The sequence below is a fragment of the Ursus americanus genome, chromosome 32 (assembly GCF_024610735.1).
Source record: "Ursus americanus isolate L20-20 chromosome 32, mUrsAme1.1.p, whole genome shotgun sequence".
Lineage (NCBI taxonomy): Eukaryota > Metazoa > Chordata > Mammalia > Carnivora > Ursidae > Ursus > Ursus americanus.
Window position 1 is genome coordinate 3,276,905 of NC_142158.1, and position 24,748 is coordinate 3,301,652.

At 43.6% G+C, this 24,748-nt stretch overlaps 1 protein-coding gene across 3 annotated transcripts in view; it reads right to left on the reverse strand.

Moving 5' to 3' along the window:
* Window positions 1-24,748, reverse strand: part of CARMIL1 (capping protein regulator and myosin 1 linker 1) — a 304,280-nt gene that overhangs the window by 39,613 nt on the left and 239,919 nt on the right. For all 3 annotated transcript variants that reach the window (XM_045800481.2, XM_045800480.2, XM_045800482.2), the window contains exons 29-31: window positions 23,991-24,140; window positions 672-738; window positions 254-450 (exon numbers count right to left, since the gene is read on the reverse strand). In XM_045800481.2, the coding sequence (XP_045656437.2) occupies window positions 254-450; window positions 672-738; window positions 23,991-24,140 (414 nt within the window). The remainder of the gene's footprint in view (window positions 1-253; window positions 451-671; window positions 739-23,990; window positions 24,141-24,748) is intronic.

Below are 24,748 nucleotides of genomic sequence, written 5' to 3' on the forward strand. Positions count from 1 at the left end.
CCCACGTGGCTGCTATTTTTCTAAGGGCTTCTTCCAACTCTGCTCTGAAGTGCTGGAAACCATACAGCATTGTCTTTTCAAAACCTGCTGAGCACCAAGTGGAGAGGCTTTGCTGGAGCACCGAGCACCCCGTGTGGCGGTTCTGCTGTCCTTCCTACGAGCACTCCCAAGGGGCCAGGCGCCTGGGCCAACCTCCAGCCTCCCCCTGAAAAGGAAAGGGCCTGGGGGAGAAGGGGCCCCACCAGCCACCTACCGCCGCCTGGGTGGGCTGCTGCTTCTTATTTCGTTTGGGCCTCAACTTGGTAAAGTGCTCTAGCTTCTTCCCCTCCTCGGAAGGCAGCTCGGAGAGAAATCCCGAGCTCCGCTTCTCCTGTCGGACGGATGGGAAAGGCGGGTCCTCGATGTGAATGGGCACCTCCTCCAGCGCTTTATCGAGATCAAACTCCATCTCTGAAATAAAGCAGAGACCCAGACTGACGCTTACTGTGTAGATGGATTACAGAATTCCTGACAGTAACTTCGAGTTTATCACGGAACAGCAAACACCTGTCCACACGCTTCCCTCTCCTCGTCTATATTCACTCAGACACAACATCCCTGAAGGGCTCCGAGGTCCCTGCTGGGGTGTTTCATGGTTTTAGGGAAATGACGGGTGTTCAGAAATAACTCACCGAAAGCTCTGGAAACAGGTCGCAGCATCCGGCTATGGATACTCTTCCTTTTGGATTTAGGAGTCATCTAGCAATGAAATAAAGAAAGCACTTAGGTATTCACAGAAAACTTGCCTTTCAAACTTCAGGAACCTTTCTGGGGGTGGGGGGTGGGTGGAGAAACATCTGGGCTCCAATGTTTACACCCAGTATTTGTTTCGCTTCTTTAGAGGATGGTCACATCCGACAGTCTGACTGGAAAGACTGAACCCACACACTTCTAAATGTTTACAATGTTCTCAACTGATACAGCCCCCTGCTTGCTTCTCGCCTCCAGCCCTAATCAGTTACATTCTATTTATACTGCGGAAAGGAATAATGAAAGATACAGAATGTAATTCCAAACTGTGTGTGAGGATATTAACATGGATATAAAAACAGATTAAAAGATTGTAAACATCAGTCGCTAAAAATTAAAACTGCAACTATTCATTGCTTATTACCACCAGAACATCAATGCAAGGCAACACCCAACTCTTTGTCCCTTTAAGGATTTAAGTGCTGTAACTGTTTGTTTCCTACTTCTGATCTTTATACTATGGGCAAAGGCTACCTAGGAAAAAGTTGCCATGATTTAGAAGTCCATATCTGCTGTCACTTCTTGGTTAAGAGTGTTTCATCCTGTTAGTCTTTCAAAAAATGAGACCAAAACCCAAACCAGCAAAACTTCTTAAGCATTGGTGCCCACTGTTGATGTTGTAAAGCCAAATCTAAGGAGGGTATTAGCTTCACCCACAATAGGACCACATATGTGAAAGTGGGAGGGGGCCTCGGTCATCACCTAGAGAAACGAATCTGAAGGAAGAAACTGAGCCAGAGAGATGACAATGGCTCCCACTTGAGCTGGCATTAGGAGCAGCACTAGGATTGACCCATCGTGAGGCTGGCCCAGCATCCCTCTGAACTGCACCCTTCATAGTAGATTAACAGATGAATGGATCTGAGGGATGTTTTAACTGGTCTGATACTGGAAACTAGTATTTGTCTAAACTAAGAGATAATAGAACTTAGTTGGTAGTCTTTCATTTAATAGGGTGTCATGTAAGGCTTTCTTAAAAAACATCCACACGGGTGACAAACTCTCTTTGGTTCAAAGAATGAATTGGTTCATACTTTAGAGCAAACAACTTTACAGTTCTAACAATTTTATGCCAGTTTTAATAATAGTATCCTTTTGATGTTATTTATTATTGAGAGAAAAGGGAGAGAAAAGATGAGCAATTATATTTAAATCCAGACTGGTCTTCCTGAAATACACAGTGAAAACCTGATTTGGTTATTTCAAGGTTTTATTAAAGGCAGACGGTCTGAGGAATATCTATTTGTAAAGCAAAAGGCTTTGTGGGTTCAGTAAAAATGCAGCCAGTCCGATGCAACTGGAAAGGGATCCAGCTTCCAGGTTGTTCTCCCCCAAAATTGGCCTTGCAGTCGACTCAACAAGTTAGTAGACTGACTGGTCTATTCATAGGTGAAACCTCTAAAAAGAATTAATTTTCAGGAGGCGCAAACTCCTGAAATACACCCTACGTTTAATGAAAATATCTTTAGTATTCCACCCACTTTGTGCACAACCATGATGGGTAAAAGGATCAGGAAGAAGCTGGAGATATAATTCCAGCGTATTCATTTGGATGGCCACAAATAAAGAAGAAAGAGGCTTAAAAATGCATGGAATGAAGATGTCTTCCAACAGTTTTTCCTGTGACTCTTGATTAGATTTCATAGAAAGAGGGTTCACGGGGAAAAATAATCTGTCTCAAGTTTCCCTACATAACCTTTATAACAGAGACCAAATGTGTGTGAAGCATATGACAATTATGACATTTCAAATATACGACAATTTTAAATATATGAACTGGAATGTATATATATATATAATTATATATAAAAGAATACATAGACTATATAACATTTATAAATAATATGAAAAAATATATAGAAAGAGACATTTACAAACTGAAGCCAATCTGTAACTACGTCATTCAGTTCAACCTAATTTTATAGACATACTGAGGACTGCAGCAAATCAACAGGATATTTGATGGCAGACATCAACCAAAGGGGAACTAGCTCGCACTTCTTGGTTTGACTTTCTAACGCCTCAAAGCGATCCTTCATTTCATATGCTCTGTACAAGTGCAAATACCTCCTAATTGCATTTCACATGAAACTCTTCCACTGTACATGACATATCTGTTAGTTCCGAGGTTTGGACATTGGGACAGGGACAATGGACTTTTGCTAAAATAGGCAGGGCTCAAAATCAGACTAGTTTCTACAACTGGTATTAAGAATGCAACTCAATTTTAGACATTACTTTTGACGCACAAACAGTTTCATGATCTCTTTCTTATGGTTTAACTGCAACAACGGAGGGGGGAAAAGTGACTTTTATTTCTCTCCTATTTTTCTTTCTTTTCTTTCAAACTTTTTCTTCCTTAACCATTTTATAGAAAAAAACTGAACTTGCTCACTCTTTACTGGCTTACTCCTACAATCCCATTACATATAAATCTAAAGCAAGAGGAGATATAACAATGAGCTACGATTATCTACCCAAGTATATATTTAGGAACAAATATTCTATGTTTCTCCAGAAATCTGGTTTATATGCACTCCTGCCAACCCCTTCTCACACCTGTCGATTAGATGAGTTGCAACCTGGGGAAAAAAAAACACCTAGCTTTACCAGCCTCTTTAGAACTGTTAATGCTCTTGTATCAAAATGAAAGGGTTAATTTTTCTCAGACTGTTTCCTAGTCTTCACTTCCTGCCCTGGCCATTTGCCAATGAGTATTTCCTGAAAGGAGAAATCACGAAGTGCCCCTCAGATAAAGAGGGCCAGGGCCCAAAGCAGGAAAGGTACACTCACCAAAGGGCTCTTCACAAATCAATTCCTGGTCAACCCTGCCCACTGTTATTTTAGCCTAGACACAATTTCTTTAAAAGTGCATTTTTGTAATGAATTATTGTCAATATTCACGTACTCAAGAAATAGAAGGAACAGTGCGTTGAACCCATTAAAAAGTAACTTTAGAAGGAAAACCCTACATGCAGGACTTCTTTCTCACCCTGATATCACCAACCATGATTACGACGTCACCGTGGCCGACTGCGGGTGAAAAGCAGGGCCCTGTTCTCCAGGAATCTAAAAGCAACGCAATGTCTATGTTGCTCAGAAATCTTACTCATTTGACCAGACTTTTATAGTGGAATTAAAACGATTCTCACGTCACTCAAGTGATAGGTCTGCTTTACCAGAGCTGAGGACTTATTCTGGAGTCTGACAAACAACACATTTTTTTCCTGTTAAACTCACTTTTAACATGTAATTCCTAGATGTACTCTTTTTTTTTTTTTAACAAGAGTTAAATTGTTTCTATCACCCCAAAAATAGGATGGAGAACCTGCCTTGTTCATTTTATCAAGTTCGTGCAAAGAATAATAAATAACACTCTCACTTTGAGCTCAAGAATCCCTAATTTTCTTTTCCCTGAGGTTAAAACAAACAAAAAACAAAACGAAAACACGGTTAGTTAAAAAAAAAAAAACAGTTGGGAAATAAATTAGGAAAATTCTTCTAATACAAGAAGCAAATCATGATGCCAATTTTCTACAACCCTGGGAAGATAGAATCAGGAAAAAGAACAAAAAACCCCAAAAGTTGGACTTTAAGTAATCACGCTTTTTTTTTTTTACACGAAGGGAAAAAACCACTTCTCCCCTCTTGAAGGTTGGTACCCTCTTCATCAACACTCTGCTTGCTTTTAGGCACAGCTAGGATATTTTAAATTCATCGCCTGTTTTGCTAGCTGAACCATCTTGTAAAATCCAATCTTGTCTCTAAACTGCTGCCTGTTTCACGCGGGATCCACAGACGGATGACGACACTAAGTCTCCGGGGAGAGCAGCCGGGCAGCGCAGAAGCAGATGGGAGCACAAGAATGCAAACTATACAGCCAGAAACTGCAGAGCCGCCAAAAAATACTTACACTTGTACAGCAGAGAGTCTCCATGCAGCAAAAAGGAAGGAAAAAAATATGAATGGAAGAGAGATAAAGCAACAGCATTACAAGAAAAGGGGAGGGAGAGACACGGTTCACAAACAGAAAAGCTCCATAAAAAGCCTTCATAGCAAAGGAATAAGCCAAGAAGGAGGCCAAAATATTACTGGCTTAACGCATCCAATCTAGAACTTTATAAGCAGAAGCACAGTTACAGCTGGAAAACAGCAGAAACTCTTAGAGCTATTACCTCTTCTGTTATGTGCGTGCAGAATGCCGCCTACAAACCCCATAAGGTAGCGACCCCATCTGGGGAATGGAGACGTCATCAGCTCCAAAGGCACATGGTGGACAGAACACTGAGTGGACACTGGAAAACTCCATGCAGGTTTTGGTTCTTGGGCCAAACTGCTAGACCCAGAAACAACATGGGGACGGGGTATCTCTAGGCACATAGAAGCATCCCTTCTGGGGATCGTTCTCTATCATCCTATGCTCCCCACTGCACTTGAGGACGAAGTAGCTTTGAATTCTCCCCCCCCCCGCACCCCCCGCCACAGTCACCAAAGCTCTTCAGGAATGGAGCTGATGCCCGGTTCCAAAAGAGTTACCGTTCCACAGTGTTATCAATGGTGATGATACTTTATGCCTTATATTTTACATGAAATCTCTAATTAAATAATTTTTTAAACCTCACTGATCACCAACAGTCATTCGGTCATCTTCTTAATGTTCTGAAAATTTATAAAAGGGTTTCTAAAAACATAACCAAAAAAACAAGTCCAGTTATAGAATGTCAGGCTTTGTGAAAGCAAAGTACGGGGGTGGCGGCGGGGAGGTCTTTTCCCAATTTCCTGAAAACACACCCGGAGGAAGCCTACCCACTCCACCTACCTGGGGCTGACTCCTTTTTTCAAGTTCCTTATTTTTTCTGTGCCAATTTTTCTCAATGCACAACACGATAAAATAATGGGGGCCCCACAATCCGGGAGTGTGAGAGGTTTGGGTCAGTCTGGCTCTCTGTAGGGAAAAGGTGGCATAGGAGCACCTGGGTGGCTCAGTCAGTTGAGCATCTGACTCTGGATTTTGGCTCAGGTCATGGTCTCAGGGGCGTGGGATGGAGCCCTGTAGCAGGTTCTGTGCTCAGCATGGAGTTGGCTTGGGATTCTCCCTCTTCCTCTCCTTCTGACCCTCCCTCTGCTCACACATGTATGCTATAAATAAATCAATAAAATCCCTAAAAAACCCCAAAAAGGTGGCATAGCAGTAAGAGGCATTCCCCATAACCATCACCAACATCACCAACATCACCATGGTCATCAGCATATTATCTGCTTATCAGAAAGGCTTCCATCAGCAACATGCCAAAAAAGTCTCAGTCTCCAGACTCATTTCATATTTTATTAGGTAATTTTCTTCAAGTAGATCTCATTTAAGATTCATTAAATTAGATTGAAACAGCCTTGCTAGATGAAAGGAGGAAAAGTAAAACTACATTTTCACATATTCTTGAATTGCCTGAAATAAAGATTCCTGCTCCCCCTTTTAAACACATATCCCCTTGAAAGTTTCCTTAAAGATATAACTATGGATACATACATGAGTTACAGCTGATGGTTAAGTCTCATGGATAATTTTAGACTTCCCTTCTTTTTGTAAAAGGTTAATTCAACAAGACAAGTGCTCTGTCCCAATTATCCACCTAAAGATCATTATAAGTGAAGGTGAGGGACCTTTCAATTGGTTCAACTCTTAAAATGACAGGCAAGCAAAAAAAAAAAAAAAAAATCCCTATGAAGAGGGAAACCATGGCAACAAACGACTCAACTTTTCAATGGAGCAAAGATCATTAGCTATGCCCGTACTCCTTCGGCACACGTTCTGGAACTCAGTTAACTATATCGATGCCACCATCTTCCATTAGGACAAGAGAAGGACCAGTGAGTGAAGGGAGGTCATCCTCTCTCTTAAGAGGAGGTCTCATGCTCAAGGCTTTGGCATCCAAGTACTGAGCTCTAATCCTGAATCTGCCACTTATAGGGTCGTGGAGCTTTGGCCAATGTTTCTGTACCATCAGGTTAGCTTTCTGTTTATAAAATAACTTGTTGTGTGGGGCGCCTGGGTGGCACAGCGGTTAAGGGTCTGCCTTCAGCTCAGGGCGTGATCCCGGCGTTATGGGATCGAGCCCCACATCAGGCTCCTCTGCTATGAGCCTGCTTCTTCCTCTCCCACTCCCCCTGCTTGTGTTCCCTCTCTCGCTGGCTGTCTCTATCTCTGTCGAATAAATAAATAAAATCTTTAAAAAAATAACTTGTTGTGAGTATTAAATAAGATAAAGTGAATATAAAGTGTTCATAGTGCCACTGAATGGCCTCCCAGAGCTTCAGTAACCGGTAGTGATTATGAACGTCAGTACTATTATCATCTTTCCATCTCCTATTCCCAAGTTGAAGACAAGGGGGTGAGGACGCACGCCTAAGAACTAGACTTACAAAAGCCAAAAGCTGGGAATAATCTAAGAGCCTATCGAACAGGGAAATGGTAACTCAGATGAAACATAGTGAAATGATAGAACAGCAGTTAAAAGGGGGAAAAAATTTCCACATGTAACAACATGAACAAATCTCCAAAGATAATATTGAATGAAAAATGCAAGTTTCGGAAAAACACACGTGGCACAATGCCATCGATGTAAATTCTAACCCGCAGCAAACGACACTATATACTGTTCATGAGCCCATGTACGTCTGAACACACCAAATGAACAGGAAGCGTCCAAACTCTTGACCGTGGTGCTCTGAAGGAAGGGGGAGGACAGAATGTCGGCAGCGGTCCAGGGAGGCTACCACTTTATGGGGAACATTTTATACTATTTAAGAGTCAACAAATATTTCCTGAGCACCTACTGCGTACCAGGCACTCCTGCGAAGGGGGCCGGTAGAGCCAAATCACAGTACGTGGCTCCCGTGTCAGGTTGCTCGGCTGCTGGTAACACTAAGTTAGGGGGGGACCTCCCAACCGCTCCATGTTAAGGGTACCTTACTAATTACTAGTAAGTCTTTGAGGTGATACTTCTGTTTCATGGCGATGACCCCATTTTCAAACAACCATCGACCATCCTTACTGAGTGAACGAATACAATGGGGGCTGCAGAATTGTACTTTCCTCTTCTACCATCATCCCCACATTCATTAGGTGTCGTTCCCCTGCAAAGATCAGCCATTCCTTTAAAAAGTCCTCTGTATCCTCCTCTCTTTTGTTTTCTTAGTATTGCTATGGACTCATGGATTTTTTTAAAATTAATTCTATCATAAACTATTACTGTCATTATTCTTTTTGGTGCTCAGAATGTCCCAGTGGAAGCCATTTCAAACTGGAGTTTGCAGCCTTTGAAATGATCCCATTGGATTTGGTGCCAATCCTTGCTTTTTGATTCAAGATATCCTAGGTTCACCTTTTGCTTTTCTGTGCACTTTTAAAGCAGATATGGGTAATCCCTGTTTAATGAACTAGGTTACAGAAATTAAATATTTCCTACCAGATTGTCAGCTGAGTCAATGCTCGAGGGGAACCAAAATTCAGTCATTCTTAATTGATTTATACCTTCAAATATGTAGCCAAATAGTTTCACATGTGTGGTTTAAAAGGCAATTTCTAAATAAATAAATAGACAAATAAATAGGGCATAAAAAATAAAAAGTGATTTCCATGCATTTCCATTTTTAAAAGGTTGAGGTGGTGTAGATCTCAATGAGAAAAAAGAGATGCCTAACCCTTTCTGTGCCGATGGTTGGACAGTAACGGGTTTTAAACTCTAGGGAGAGGAGGGGTACGTGAGCCATAACTCTGAGAGAGCTGCACTAAATCTGTGGACAAAAGGGGAAACAATGTGTAGAGATTTAGCGAGGTGCTATTTCCTACTGAACACGTCATTAAATCCAGCTATTCACATCACCCTTATTCACTTTCATATTCAGTCTCATTTCATATAAAAGTTAAAATGGCATCACGGTGTTAAAACAAAAGCATTCAGGGAGTAGCACGGATGAGAGCCTATTGTGAAAACCACAGGAGGGAACGACTTGTACGTGAAAGTGACTCACTTCTTACTTTCCAGATCTGCACAATTTTTTTTTAAAGATTTTATTTATTTATTCGACAGAGACAGAGACAGCCAGCGAGAGAGGGAACACAAGCAGGGGGAGTGGGAGAGGAAGAAGCAGGCTCATAGCTGAAGAGCCTGATGTGGGGCTCGATCCCATAACGCCGGGATCACGCCCTGAGCCGAAGGCAGACGCCCAACCGCTGTGCCCCCCAGGCGCCAATTTTTTTTTTTTTGATGTAAGAAAATTAAAAATTTTTATCTTCTCAACTCTGTCATGTTTTCTCCAGAAACAGTTAACAGCTCACTTTTTATTCATTCTCACTCATCCTGCAACTGATGCCAAAAGTAAAGTTTCACACTCGCGTGTTTTCTTTAAAAAGTAGCTATAATTTAATGCATTTTTCTTAAGAGCCATGCAAAGAGTGAAAGTACTTGGTACCAATTGCTAGCAAATATCTTACCTTGAGAGCCCGTGTTAGTGCTTCTGGGCCCAGAAGCGTGATGCTTATGAACATGCCCCTCGTAGCATTATTATAAAAAAGACAAGTACTTTATTGCACTATTAAGCACAATGTTATTTTCATAGTCATGAAAAGTTGAGTAAGATTTTAACTTTTTTAATTGCAAAAGAATGAATAAATAATGAGGGAAACCTCCACGTATTACACTTGAGAGAGGTGTTTAAGTCTCTACTAGATCTCTGGAAAATCCACGTAAAAATGGAAGGCAGGAATGAGGTGGTCGGGAGATTTGAAAACTCGCCTTCAGAATGGACGTCATGGATCGGTGACATCAAGAAGAATAATCAAAATTAGCCCAAAACGCTTAATGTAACACATTTACTCTGTCCCTAGGATTATCAGCTCTATAAAGATGACAAAAATTAACCATGAATACCACCACCACCACCAAAAACCAGATTAAACCCTCTAACGAAATGGGGCACCTGGATGGCTCGGCCGGTTAAGCATCCGGCTCAATCTCAGGGTCATGAGTTGTTCAAGCCCCGCACTGGGTGCCACACTGGGTGTAAAGCCTACTTTAAAAAAAAAAAAAAAAAGCTTTAAATCCTACTGGTTTAAAAATCTTGAGACCAGGGGCGCCTGGGTGGCACAGTGGTTAAGCGCGTGCTTTCGGCTCAGGGCGTGATCCCGGAGTTCTGGGATCGAGCCCCACATCAGGCTCCTCTGCTATGAGCCTGCTTCTTCCTCTCCCACTCCCCCTGCTTGTGTTCCCTCTCTCGCTGGCTGTCTCTATCTCTGTTGAATAAATAAATAAAATCTTTAAAAAAAAAAAATCTTGACACCAGTAAACCCCAGTGGCACTAAGGGAAAGGAACAGATGGTGCTTGAAGGGCCGGACGCCCTGGGATTCTGCTGGGAGGGCCGCAACGGGCAAGCAGCAATCAGCAGATCTGCTTCTCACTGGATCTCCTGGATCGCCAAGCTCCCCTATGACTGAGTCTTACAACTCCTTGTCTTAAATCTCCAGCCTCCAACAGAAATTTGGGTAAAGACAGCTTACCACCCAAACTCTGTAAAAACCTCATCTGCTCGGAAACCAAGGTCTTTGTCATGTTCAGTTCAACTCCGTTGGATAAACATCCCTTCTGAATGGATTCTTCAGTGAGATTCTCAAAAGAGAATGGATTCTCAAGACATCTCTCTCCAAATTACAGATCCATTAGTTTGATAGTTATTTGCTCGTACCCTTCAATCATCATTATGAACATAGTCTGCTTCATCTATGAGGAAATCTGCCAAAAGCAAGGCAATATTATTTGCCACCTGTGATTTTTCATTGGCTTTGGTTGCATTTTATTTTATTTTTATTTATTTATTTTTTTAAACATGTTTTTTTTTTTAAAGATTTTATTTATTTATTTGACAGTGATAGAGACAGCCAGCTAGAGAGGGAACACAAGCAGGGGGAGTGGGAGAGGAAGAAGCAGGCTCATAGCACAGGAGCCTGATGTGGGGCTCGATCCCATAACGCCGGGATCGCGCCCTGAGCCGAAGGCAGACGCTAACCGCTGTGCCACCCAGGCGCCCCTTTGGTTGCATTTTAAAGTGAGTTAACTATCTGCAACCCAAGCTACAGGGAACAGTGAGATAAACTGTCTATCAAAGACACTTCCTACATGCCACTGTGGTGATGTATTATAACCAAAGAAGCTGGCATGGGTACAGTCACCTGTGGTCCTGACCTAATATTAACTATATAGCAAACCCTACCTGGATACCCTTTGTTGACATTCTCCAACATTTAAGATTTCAGTATCAAATAACTGCATACAGGTGGTCAATTGATTCAGTTACCTGGGGGGAGGGGGTCGAGGCCACGCAGGGCTCAACCAGAAGCATTTCTGTGGTTTTGCTATGCCCACGATAGAGGATGCTCCAAACTCTTTTTTAGGAAAAGACCATTTGGGCCATGCTGACTTGGGTATGGCTTTTGGGGATTTCAACTGAGTACTTGCTCAAGGGTGGAAGTCGATTTGAAACCGCTTCCAGAGGAAAATCCTGGCTTGGTTGCAGGCACCAGCCTATAGCTCAGCGCTGGTTAGGCGGTCCTCTGTCTGCGCAAGAGCAATGGTCACATGGCTCAATTTCGACAATCAGATGTTAGGTGTGAAGCTTGCCGCACTAAGGCTCCACCCTTTTCCGGCAAGCAGAACAGAGCTCCGTGCAGGCAGAGCTGGGGACTGATCCTGAACTTGGCTATACCTTCCTTGTTTGTGTATTTTTACCCCTCTTAACTCTGTTCATTCACCTTACCTTTTAATTTCTATTTTATTAATTACTAAATGTGCGACCTAAAGTAGCTTCTCAAGAAAAGCAAAACATGTATAACTCCAAGAAGCAACTATATAAATAATGTCACACAATCTAAACCAAAATATATAAAAGAACTGCAGTTATATCTGGAGCATGGAAGTAATTTGTTTTTGGTCTAGTTTCCAAGTGTGGTTTTCAGTCTGAAAGTCAGTAGGATTTTCAGCAGAATACACATCAAGGGCCAAAGCTAAAAACCATTTACTTTATATTTTGATTTTGTTAAGGAATAGGCTAGGGGCACCTGGGTGGCTCAGTCAGTTAAGCATCTGCCTTGGGCTCAGGTCATGATCCCAGAGTCCTGGGATCAAGCCCTGTGTCGGGCTCCCTGCTCAGCAGAGAATCTGCTTCTCCCTCTCAGTGCTCGTGCTCCCTCTCCCTCTATCTCAAATAAATAAATAAAATCTTAAAAAAAAAAAAAAGGAATAGGCTTGTGATAGATGTTTGACCACAGCCCTGGTGGATAGGAAATCAAATACCAAATTCCAGCAGTGATGGCGGTTTCCTTGAGGGCTTGTTTGGGGAAACCAAGAATTTGGAGAGGCCAACTTTGCTCTGAATTTCCACATGAGAGCTGAAGAATGAAGACGACCTCATCCTAACCTTGAGGAGTATCCCTTAACTACAACTGGTACAATGACAGATTGATGTCGAATCATCAAGGCCATCGAGTGCGGCCTGCTTCTACTCAGATGGTCCCCAGCACCCAGTGGAGCTCTGCACCTGGGCTCGCTCCCCACCCACCTACAGCTTAGCCCCTGCTTTCTGCCCTTCCCAAATTCCAGCCTGCGTTACTCCAGCCTGCTCGTTCCCTCCACAGCAAGTCTTTACTTTCAGGAGCTATTTGATTAAGCCTCAAACTCTACTGGGAGGTATTTGGTTAAACCCCCAACTCCATCAGGCAAGAAGGAAAGCCAGGAAACCGAACGTGGGGCGGATAGCATGGCCTGATTTGCCAGGAGTGAATTTGCACTGACCACGTATGTTCTCGGAATGGGCAGCTCGCAGGGGCAGAGGGCCCTCCATCCCAGGTCTCTCTGCTGCTCATTCCCACCCGTTCAAACACAAGTAGAAACTTGTCCAGTCCACTGAGAGGAAGAGTCAAACCCCGTAAGGACAGAGCGGCCTGCGGTCATGCCGACCCGGATCACGGAGTTCCCAGTGCAATATCATCGTGCATGGGCTCTCACCCCAACTTCCCTAGCCTTTCCTGCCAGTGACCCAGGCCAGCCTGGAGACCAGGGATCCAGCAGAGAGGGCACGGGCTTGGGAGTCGGCTCACTGGCAGTGGAGCGCCCAGCCCTGGCTGTCCCTTAACTAGCAGTGTGCTCCGGGGAAGGTGTTTTAACATCTCTGAACTCTGGGAGTCTCATCTGAAAAATGGGCTAAAAGAGCTCCCACGTGTGGCTGCTGTGACGGTCACATGGGGGGGGGCTTTCCTCCTTTTTCCCTATACAGCTTGTTGAGAGTTTAGATCACTGACGACATAATCCATACTCTTATTCTTCGAACCTCATAGTTTTAAAGATAACCTCTTCATGCAAGGAATTATTTTCTAGAGCCCAAGAGAAATCTGTTCCTGACATTTGATGGCATTCGCTGCACAGGAATAAATCCTGTACTCTTAAGGAGCAGAGAATCTTGTAGGGCAGTGCAGCCAAGCAATAACCATAACGCAAAGCCAAGCCATTAAACAAGATTTACTGAGCAATTATTACGTGCCGGGCACTGGGCACGTAACAGAACAACCCAGGTCCCTGCCCTCCAGCAGCTTATACTCCAATGCGGGGAGATGGGCAAAACATCCCTCCAGGAGTAAATAAGATCATTTCCCATGATGATCAATGCTGGGAAGACAAAAGATGATAATATGGTGGAAGGACTGGAGGGCTTCCTTGCCCACAAGGGTCAAGGAAAACGTCTAAGAAAGAGGCAGTGGGGTTGAGACCTGGAGGGTGGGGAGAAGGGAGCTATGGGAAGATCCAGGGGAAGGGTGTTCCAATGGAACAACAGCTGAGACGGGAGCCATGGCAAGCTCTAGGGAGAAGCAGTCAGGCCATGGAGGCTGGAGGGAAGCGAACAAAGGAGAGAGCAGAACAAGGTGGAGGAGGAGATGCAGGGGCCTTGTAGACCATGAAGAAAGCATATTTATTCTGCATGCAATAGGAAGCTGTCGGAGGGTCTGGCACCTGGGACACGGGAAGGCTCCCAGGCTGCGGGGTAGGGACTGACAGGTTACAGAGAGGCAGGAGTGTGGGTTGCCAGTGCGTGTCAGGAGCACAGGCAAGAACCAGGGGTGACAAGGCTGAGGGACAGAGCGGGGCTGCGCAGTCTGGGAAAGGGAGAGGTTGAGCCTGCCGGGTAGAGTTGGTGTCACATATGGGGATTGGGCGTGCTCGGGAGCTGGGGGTGGGGGGAGTCCATGGCTCTGTCGTGGACACACCAAGTGGGAGACATCGTTGGACATCTAGTTGAGATGCCAGGGAAGAGGCTGAATATACATGTCCGTAGCTCAAGGTAAACCGAGATACAGGTCACGAATGTGGAAAGGAGAGTCATGGCCACTGGGGAGGTAGTCTGGTGAGCGTCTACACTGCGGCTGCGCGTGCTGACTACCGCGCACACCTGGCTGCTGAGCCCAGTCACACCCACCAGCCCAACTGGACATGTCAGCCAGGGCCTTGAGGGCACCTCCACCCAACACGTCCGCTACTGCCCATTTCTGGCAAGACCTGCCATTCTCCCACATTCCTCAGCCTCACGGACTCCTTGCTGCCTTAAAGTAAACAGTATATAAACAAGCTAGTCTTTGGTGAGATCTACAAGACTGTGGCATGGCCTGCAGCCTCTTCGCCACCCCCCACCCTTCATCCCTGCCACACCGTAATACTACAACAGCTCCTCCGTCCGTGACGTCCTCTCCTCTGAGCCTCTGTGTGCGCTGCTCTCGGCCACGCTTACTTACTCATTCTCCTCCCAGCCAAGTTCTCTTTCAAATGCCATCTCTCGGTGTCCCAGCGGTTACCGAGCGCCCACTATGTGCCAGGCATGATGCTCAGAACCTTCCTCCAGGACGCCTTCCCTGACAACGCCCCTCCCCCAGGCTGGGCTGGGCGACCTGCACTCCAGCAGTGCTCGCCCACCACGTCTAACAGCTCCCTGCATCGACGCACAACCACTTCAAGCCCAAGAGGAGCTGAGACCCATTCAGAACAGCATGATTTGGGGCGGGGGCGGGGGGGAAGAATACATCAGGACCAAGAAGAAAAAAAAAACGAAGCCCGAATTAAGGCAGCATACAACGAACCATACTTCTTCCAGCCCTGAACCCTTTTTCAGGTCAAGTGCACAGTGAGCTCTGAGTCCCTCACCAAAAGTTGGGCACAAATCATGGAGCAAGGTGTTCCTGAGATAAGGAGCAAACCAGCAGCTCGGGATTCTCACCACTCTTGCTAAAGACCTGCGATTTCTTCTGCACGTGTCTGTGACAGAGGCACTGTGGGACAGACTGAACGGGGACCATGTACGTGGTAACAAGTTTTATAGGGCTACTTGTCAAGGCGGCCCTTCCTGAGGCCCCAGGACATACCGCAGACGCACACCCCAGGAAAAGCAATTGTAGAGAGGCCCGAAACAGCAGCAAGAAAGGGGCGAGTCTGTTTAGCCCAGACCTTCAGGGCACCATGTCCTCTCGCACCCCAGGATCTCTGCTCAGGCCCTGCCTGGGCCCCGCTGTGCCGGGAGAAAAGGTCAGGGCGAGGAGCTGTGCGTGCCTGGTCTGGGGCCGAGCTGAACCACAGCGGGGAAAGTGAGCTTCTGGTGACGAATGTTTCCCAAACATCCTTGACTGTGACCCATCTTTTTTATTTAGTTTTTTAGGTTTTATTTATTTACTTTTAGGACTCTCTACACCCAGCATGAGGCATGAACATCCAACCCGGAGATCAAGAGTCGCATGCTCTTCTGACCGAGCCGGCCAGGCGCCCCCAGGCTGTGACCGACTGTAAATACGGAATGAATTTTACGTCATGACCTGACGTACCGTACATGTACGTATAATGGAAACAAACATTTGGTGTAATCTGGTCCTTTATACTCATAATGCTTTGTGTTTCACTTCTGAGGAGTTTTTTTTGAACTCCTGGCCAAAACCATGACACTGATTTCACGAGTCACTTGTGGGTTGTGACAGAGGGTTCAAAGACGCGTTCTGGACTAATTCCAGCCTTTCTTGATGAACTCATTTTGGTGAAAGACTCACATCTTTCCACACCCAAGCAAATACAGGTGTGGGCTTTACACAGATGCCAGTTCTGTGATGCCCAGCTCAAGCTTCGCCACTCCTGCGTTTCAGCGTAGCCAACTGGTGGGTGCTGTACCGGTTCCTTCCTTCCGTTTCTAGCACGAAGCCGAGACTATTGTTCACCGTGGATGGGCAATAAGCATTTATCGAATGAACAAATGGCCACTAGTCTGCATTTTTCGTTCAGGGAGTCTTTCGAGAGCTCAAAACTACCTAAGACTTCATCAGTGAGAAATACTCCTGCCACCTCCCTGGGCTCTCAGGCCAGCAGCCACCTTGTTCCAGCCTTTTCCTCTCCCCCCGGCTCCTGGGTAAGCAAGCCGCCTTGAAGGACTGTTCACCTTCTTTGTTAGACAGACAGACAGACACACACACACACAGTATGTAAATGCACTGTTTTCTACGATTTGAATATCTGAACAAAAATATTGTTCAATTCAGAAATTAAAGAGAACATCTTTCATCCTGCAGGGATTTGCTCTTTGGTTTCCACTGGCGAGGAATGATAATCCGGAGCTTTCTGACAAAACACAGAGGTTGTGAAACAAACGTGCGGACTCTGCAAACAGGAAGTTTCTAAGGGTTGCCATGTGGGACTGATTTTAGAGAAATCATCTAATATTGGTTCTACTGTACTATCCCCAGGAGTTACTAAATCTGTGATTGCTTGTAAGGGACTTAACTAGTTAGGACTTTATTAAAAAAATGTCCTGTTCAAGGGAAGTATAAATATACTCCTGTGTCACCTACAAACACACACACAGGTAAACAATGGAATGTTTTTTGTTTGTTTCATCAATCCACAGGCTATTAGGGTCATCCGCTTAATTTAACTCATGAGGGAAACCAAAACTATCTTTTTAAATTATCATTACATGTCCAGAATTAAGCTCAGAAGAATTATTACATCTTCTGCAAGTCAGATGCCTGCCTTGGAAGGTGGTTTTGGAATGCCCTGACTAGACACAGCTAGCTAATGTTTTAAGTCATTTTATGGGGGGATTTAGTAAGTCCTCCCCGTCTTCTTCCTCAGGATTTTGGTTCATCTGGGAGCGGTGGGGCTGCTCTGTCACCTGCTGGGAATAGGTACAGGGATGACTGTAGAAATGGGAGGGTGTCACAGGGATTTCCCATGGGGCCTCCTTTGTCTCTTGGGGGCTCCTGACGGTGGTCAATGCTGTGTGTTCAGCTTTCTGAAAAAGGTGTTGGGGGCACATCTCTAGGGAGCTCCCTGGAATAGGGCCTCTGCATACAGTACTGATGCCAGTTAAAAATTAAAAGATTAAGAAAACTGTCGGTCCTCAGGGAACGGTGACCTCTCTGGGGATTTGCGGGGTGCCCCTGGCATTTCCACAAAGGACTGCCACAGAAATTACTAGAAACTTTGAGGAACATACAACACCCATTCCAGCTACACTATACAGACGTACTATAGTTCTGAAAATTAATATTTGGAAATCAAGAGGTTTTCATAGGTTGCTTTGCAGTGATTAAAAAGTTAAACCTCCATTTTCCAAAGTGATATTAATAAGAAAATGACATTACAGAATAAATAAAATTATAAGAGGAAGCTCACAACTAGGGCTTGAACAACTTCCTGCACCTACTTAACATGTGTGAGGCTAGTTTAAATGAAATATCGACTCAGTAGTTTATACTTGGCAATATTAATAGACTAGTTCAACTGATAACTGCTGGTACTTAAAATTGAGGTGATTTTTTTTCGAGGTGATTTGTTTTTTAAAAAGTATTTTGACCAAGACAAATGGATCTTCACTAAATTTTAATCTGCATTAAAAAGCTTAAAAATTAGGGGTGCCTGGGTGGCTCAGTCATTCAAGCATCTGCCTTTGGCTCAGGTCACGGTCCCGGGGTTCTGGGATCAGCCCAATGTCGGGCTCCCTGCTCAGAGGGAAATCTGCTTCTCCCTCTCCCCCAGGCCCTCCCCATCTTTCTCCGTACTCTCTTTCTCAACTAAATAAATAAAATCTTTTAAAAAAAGCTTAAAAATTAGATATGAAAATTTGAGGGTGAATTTGTTAAGGGGAAATAATTGTTATTTTGTCATGGAAAAAAGGATTCACAAGATGGACTCTATAATAACTCAAGCCTTTTAAAATTCTTCTCCTAGGAAATAGCAGGAAATAGATGAACTGCTTCTCTGCATGAATATCTTTTGGTTTAAAATGGGTATGACACTCATTAAAATAATTGAAAGAATTACATACAATTAGTGAGCTAGTTATGCTAAGGAGCAGACACTGGCTCTTCCCCCACTTGGCACAAGATCCTAAACCCTGAGCTTCTGTGATTCTGTAAAGGTGGTAAACTATACATAGCGATAAATCACTGAGCTAACTAATCAGTAGAATGTGAACTGCATCCTTCAATACCCCAAAGGCCAATGACAAAGTGAAGTCGAAAGAGACAGCTGGGAATACTGATTTCCTACGAGCACCTGACTGCAGGAGAGAACAGGTGGTCTACGGACAATCAGGAGGCTAAGTAAATACACGTTTCGGCGTGACACAGAAGGCATGGGTGCTGAGATTGTAAGTACCTAGGAAAGCTAATGAATCATTATCGCCAACAAAATGGAAAAGACAAGGACTATTCCAGGTAAGCCCGAAGTGGGCAGATTCATTTCTAACAGTGCAGCGTGTCAGATTTTGGACACAGCGGTTTCCAGTCATGTTTAAATCCTACAGGCTTACATTAGGGTTATAGGGAGCACAGCTTTCACTTGTGTTCCTGTTCACATATCAATTTAGTCTGGAATTAGTAAGCAGATATGTTACACAAAGCAAGGCAAGTCTAATGCAATCTAAACGAAACTTTAATTCTGGATATAAGAAATACACCGTATATGAGGTCCATATACTGTGATACCAAACTGCCTGCCTTTAGGTGACCTCAGATCACTTGAACAAGTTACTTAACTCTTCTATGCCTCAGTTTCCCCACTTGTTAGACACAAGATATTAATGATATCTACCATTCATAGGTGGTTGAAAGGACTGAACTGATTACTCTTCATAAAGAGCTAAGAACGGTGCCTAGCACATCATAGGGACGACATCTGAGTGTTAAATGAAGAAGACGACTTCTTAAGCCGTCTGATTTTCTGTCTGGCGTAAACTGACATCAGAATCTCGGGCTATGAGAGTGGACACAGGCTGGAAACTGTCCGCAGGTTACTCTAATAGTTCTTGTTCTATCCAGGCCTTCCCCGGCCCCCATGACACCCCCACTTGAACTAGACAACTTCTTCATTTCTTTCTAGCTAAAAGAAAAAGAGATAACTATTTAAGTGAATAGAGTTTAACTCTGCCCTTCTATTTAAAGAAAACTGCCTTTTCCTTCAACAATGATGAAATTAAGGTTGATGAGAAGGTCTCCGGCATCCCCCCTCCCTGCAGATACCAGGGCCTTTCAAACCACTCATCCTAATTTCAGCCCTCACTTAGACAAAGAGTAGAAATCAGTCATATAGAACATTGTTTCCATCTCCAAAAAGGCAACCCTTGAACTCAACTAACATAAATTTCTATCTCTAATTTATGGCACTAAACCTTCCTCAGTGTGATTATAACTACTGGTTCTTTACAGAGACATAAGGACTGAAATGATACTGACTTTTGGGCCAGGGAGAAATGGAAGAAACATGGTGATAAGATATCTGGGGGTAGGGAAAAGAGAGATGCCCAGATTGCCTACTAAGTTTGTTAAAGAAATGCTCAAAAATAGATTTAGCAGATGTCATGAACATCACAGGCAAAAAAATGCCAGGATCCTGAGTCTATAAGTAGAATCTCTGAGGAGAAGGTCGGTGATGAGTCCAAGTTCCTTTGGAATGCCCTAGGGAAAGTGTCATGGGGCTCTGGGCTACCAACCAACATTTCGGGTAATAGCAAAGTTATGGCTTCACACTTGCCAGCGCTCGAGCTGTGTGCGTGGCACAAATTCCACCTGCCCCGGGCTCACAGTTCTACGTGGGAAAGGCTGTCGGCAGGCACGGGGTGCACTTCTCCTTCTGGGAATCTTCCACATGACAGTTAGCCTTGTGTCCTATCTTCCTGGATCACTTAAGCCAGAGATGCGGCCAAGGACGATGCCCAGGCTCATTTAGAAAACCAACACAAGTGGCATGTCTCTGCCTTGGAAATCTGTTCTTCAGACCCTTCTAGAACGGCACCACACGAGGACCGCAGCCTGAATATTTGGTAACGGGTGTCGAGGAGAAACACAAGTGGTTTGCCACTTTGATTATGAAAGACGGCAGGGCGGGTAATTTTAGAAGGTGAAACGAATCCTCTATTCCTTTCCAATTAGCTCTGAATTTCTGCCACTGGCTTAGGGTAAAAAGTCCAAAGCTCAGAAAATTGAGTTTCTTTAGGAGAGGGGTCCCTGCACTTGGAGGAGCTGCTGTCGGTGGGTGGCGTACGATCGATGGTCGGGCTGAGGGTACCGAGAAAATCATTACAGCACAAATCCACTGACGCGCGCTTTCTACACACAAACCTTCTTTCTCATTAAACTAACAGCAAACTCAGCTCTGGTTTCCTGCTACTTAACAAGTCATTAGCCTAGTTAAAACAATGATTAAAGCGTTAGTTGGAACAGAAAAAAGTGTGATTTTCATGCCTTAAAAATTCTGCCCGTGTCTTTAGGCTTTTATAGAGAGCTCCGTCCCGTGTGCCTCTTTTACCCCACTCGACGCCTAAGGCCCTGCTCCGTCCCCCGATGCTACAGGTGCTCGTGTCCTGAACGGCCCTAAGTGCTTGCCTCCGTGGCGGTCGGAACCGGAAAAGGACTCTTCTAACTTGGGCCATCCTAAGAGCATGGTTCTGAGAGACCTCTGTCTCTTCCTGCTTCCTCTGTGTCAAAGCAACGGGAACGTATTTATAAAACAGAAGCCACTCCAGGCTGGGCACGCCTGCCGCGTGGTTTTGCCCTCTGGTCCTGACGGTGGTCCTGCAACTCCATTTTAAAATATAATCCGCATCTGCATTTTAAACAAAGGTACAGACTTCTAGCCATCAGATAAACAAGTCCTAGGAACGTAATGTACGCCACTGGTAAGTATAGTTAGTACCCTACTGCATATCTGAAAGTTGCTAAGAGGAGATCATAAAAGTTACCACAAGGAACATGTGCTGTGATGGATGCTAACTAAACTTACTGTGGTCCTCATTATACAATATCTACATACATCAAATCATTATGTCATACACCCAAAAGTAAAACAATGTTGGGATGCCTGGCAGGCTCCGTCAGTAAAGCCTGAGACTCCTATCTCAGGGGTCATGAGTTCGAGCCCCACACTGGGTGTAGAGTTTACTTTAAAAATAAATAAGTAGGGGCGCCTGGGTGGCTCAGTCGTTAAGCGCCTGCCTTCGGCTCAGGGAGTGATCCGAGCGTCCTGGGATCAAGACCCGCATCAGGCTCCCTGCTCCACTGGGAAGCCTGCTTCTTCCTCTCCCACTTCCCCTGCTTGTGTTCCCTCTCTCGCTGGCTGTCTCTCTCTCTGTCAAATAAATAAATAAAATCTTTAAGAAAAAAAAAGTAAAGGGGCGCCTGGGTGGCTCAGTTGGTTAAGCATCTGACTCTTGATTTTGGCTCAGGGTCCTGGGATCGAGCCCCATGTGGGCTTAAGAGTCTCTCTTTCACCCTGCCCCACCCCCACTCATGTGCATGCGCTCTCTCTTCCAAATACATAACCCCTAAAAAAAATAAAAAATAAGTAAATAAAACTAAAAGAGTATTATATGTCAATCATATCTTAATAGAAAATAAATTTAAATAAATTTAAAGAAATGATTCTTCTCCTCTACTCTCACCCCACCCACTTTATTTAAGAACAACCACCTTTTTCTTCACATGACAAAACCAAATCAGTCAATTAAACAAAAACAAAGTTTATACAATGAAACACCATCTCTGAAGCACCTGGGTGGCTCAGTTGGTTAAGTGTCTGCCTTCGGTTCCGGTCATGATCTCAGGGTCCTGGGATCAAGCCCCACATTGGGCTTTCTGCTCAGCCAGGAGCCTGCTTCTCCCTCTCACTCTACCCCATCCCTGCTTGTGCTCTCTCTCTCTCAAGTAAATAAATAAAATCTTAAAAAAAGAAAAAGCAACACTATCCTTACAGTAGCTAAGCCTATCCTTCTTACCCAACACTCTCTCATCCTAAACCACATAACTTACAAATGCATCTAACTAGCTTGTGTTTTCTCTATGCCTTCTCAACTCACACATGCTGAATTATTCCGGCAGAAAACGTGACATGTACAGTTAATTTTGAATTTTCATATTTATTTCCTGTAACATATTTTCTTTTAGGGTTAGCCTAAGAGCTTTCTGGAATGATCACCCTATGTTAACCCTATGTTAACTTCCATAGCTTCAAGATGCAAACAATGTTAAGAAAATACTAAACATACATTTTACAATATACTAGGCAAGTTATTTAAAAACTTGACAATTCCTCCCACATAGACCAAATACACTTGTAAGTTTACACTGTTATATAGCAAATGATTTGTCACTTTTAGCTATACTAGAATATTATTTGAAATCTAGGATTATATTTTCGGCTTTGTTAACCTCCTTATATATGATAGGGTTTTATTTGGAGAGTTCTCAATTATTTTATTCACAGACTTGAACAGACAACAATGGCTTATAAATAAGGAACTACTTAAAGCATTACCTTTTCTTCTGGGCTAGAAAAATAATAGTGGGCACATCAAATCCTTGGTTTTGAAAGTTAAAAACAAGTATCATTCCTGACAATGACTGAACCTAAAAATTACTAGAATTATTAGCTGATGTAGAAACATCTGGGCAAAGAAGTAGCCCAGATGTTGTCTCAGTGGCACTCTCTCAGATTATGAGGAATTCCTAAAAGATGAATTATTTTAGTGAAACATAAAAATATTGAATAGAGAGGCACATACAACTATTTTTATGGTAAAGTAAGAAGTAACTATACTAATAATACACATTATAAAATAATGAAACAGGAACTTAAGTAAAATTGTCCTCAGAGGGGGGGAAAAAAAGTATCAGCATGCTGTACACTCTAGTTACGTGGCCAGATGGATACACCATGTGAAATTCAGAAAGTGAGGAAGGAATGAAGACCTACTGCTAGGTATACAGTAGGTGTATATTCCATCTTTTAAAGCACGGCATGTCAAGGGAATTAAATAGAATATAAACGAAAGGGGAAATGCAAATTTAAGAGGATACCCCAAAATTGTGTAAATGAAAAACAGGAAAAAGCACCAGAGGAAATAAAAAATGATAGGACCAAGACAGAAACAGTCATCCTACATATTTGTGTGGGAAAAAGTCCTCCCCACATTTTTAAGGGCTTACTTAAAAATATTTTTTGTCACAAATGACCTTCAAAAGTTAAATAATCAATTTCTCCTAATGAATTTGGGAATTCTTTCCACTGCTGCTACGGGGACAGATCTAGGTTTTATGCTCACTGAAACTTCTGGAACATTTCCTTGGGAGGGGGTATGGGAGTACTCTTTAAGAAAACTTTTAAGAAACAAACCAAGAAACAGAGTCTTAACTCTAGAGAACAATCTGATGGTCACCAGAGGGGAGGGGGGTGGGGGAGGGGGAAACACGTGATGGGGATTCAGGAGGGCACCTGTTGTGATGAGCGCTGGGTGATGTATGGAAGTGCTGAACCACTATATTGCACACTTGAAACTAATATTACACTGCTTGTTAATTACACTGGAATACAGAATGAACAAAATGAAATAGAGTGAAATTTTACAAAATAACAAATCCAAAGTGAGGTACGGGGCCTTAGTGGGGACCCAACACCTCAGCTTTATTAGCTTCATTAACATACTCTGTGAGCAACAAGTTTCTGAAAGAATGATCTCTGGAAGGGAGTTCTATTTGGGTGTGGTTTGTAATGGTGAGATCGCAAAAAGAGAAAAAAAAAAATCAGTAGCAAAGCCCAGTGGTGATGGGGTAATGGTGTCACCAAAGGATGTGTCTTACCATACAAGTATCCAGATCTTCCAAACGCTCCATCTCTGTGAGCTCCTCCATCGTGATGGCAGAGCGCTTGGCTGGCTTCTCCTCAGCCAGCTCAATCTCCATGGTCTCTGGCTGAGCAAGGGTCTTGCCCCGTCTGCTGAAATGGTCAGCCTAAGAGAGCCAAGATGGGTACAAGGAGAAAAAGCGCCAGAGGTAAGGGAAGAGCACGTTAGCTGAATTCTGGAAGATACCTTCCACAAGGTGGCGCGGTGAAGGGTTCTATCTGCGTGCGGTTAATGACAATTCTTAATACCTTCACCCTACAAGAACTTACCTCTTATTATCTTTGAAGGGTGGATTGTCTTAAGCAAGAAATTATAAAACCTCCTTTAGTAAATGACAATACATAGTGTAGAAGAAAATACGGAGTGTTCTTTTTATTAATTTTATTTCATAGTTCCTCTGAAATAATTTCTTTCTATATCTAGTGCTTCAAAAGTATCTAATTAGGGGAAATAAAATGATTCCAACCTTTCCTGTTTTTAAAGGGCTGAAAGGAAGGAAATTGATAACAAAACTGTAATTGCTGCCAACTTTCATTGTTTTCAGGTAATGAATACCGTATTTGATAGGATTTATTAATTTCCAGTGTTATGTTTTAAGTAAACCTAAAAACATTAAGGATAAGAGGTAGAATGAACTGGGCTGATATTAACAAACTCTAGTCCTGGGCTGATTCATCACCAGGAACTCTGATTTAATTCTTTTTTTTTATTTTT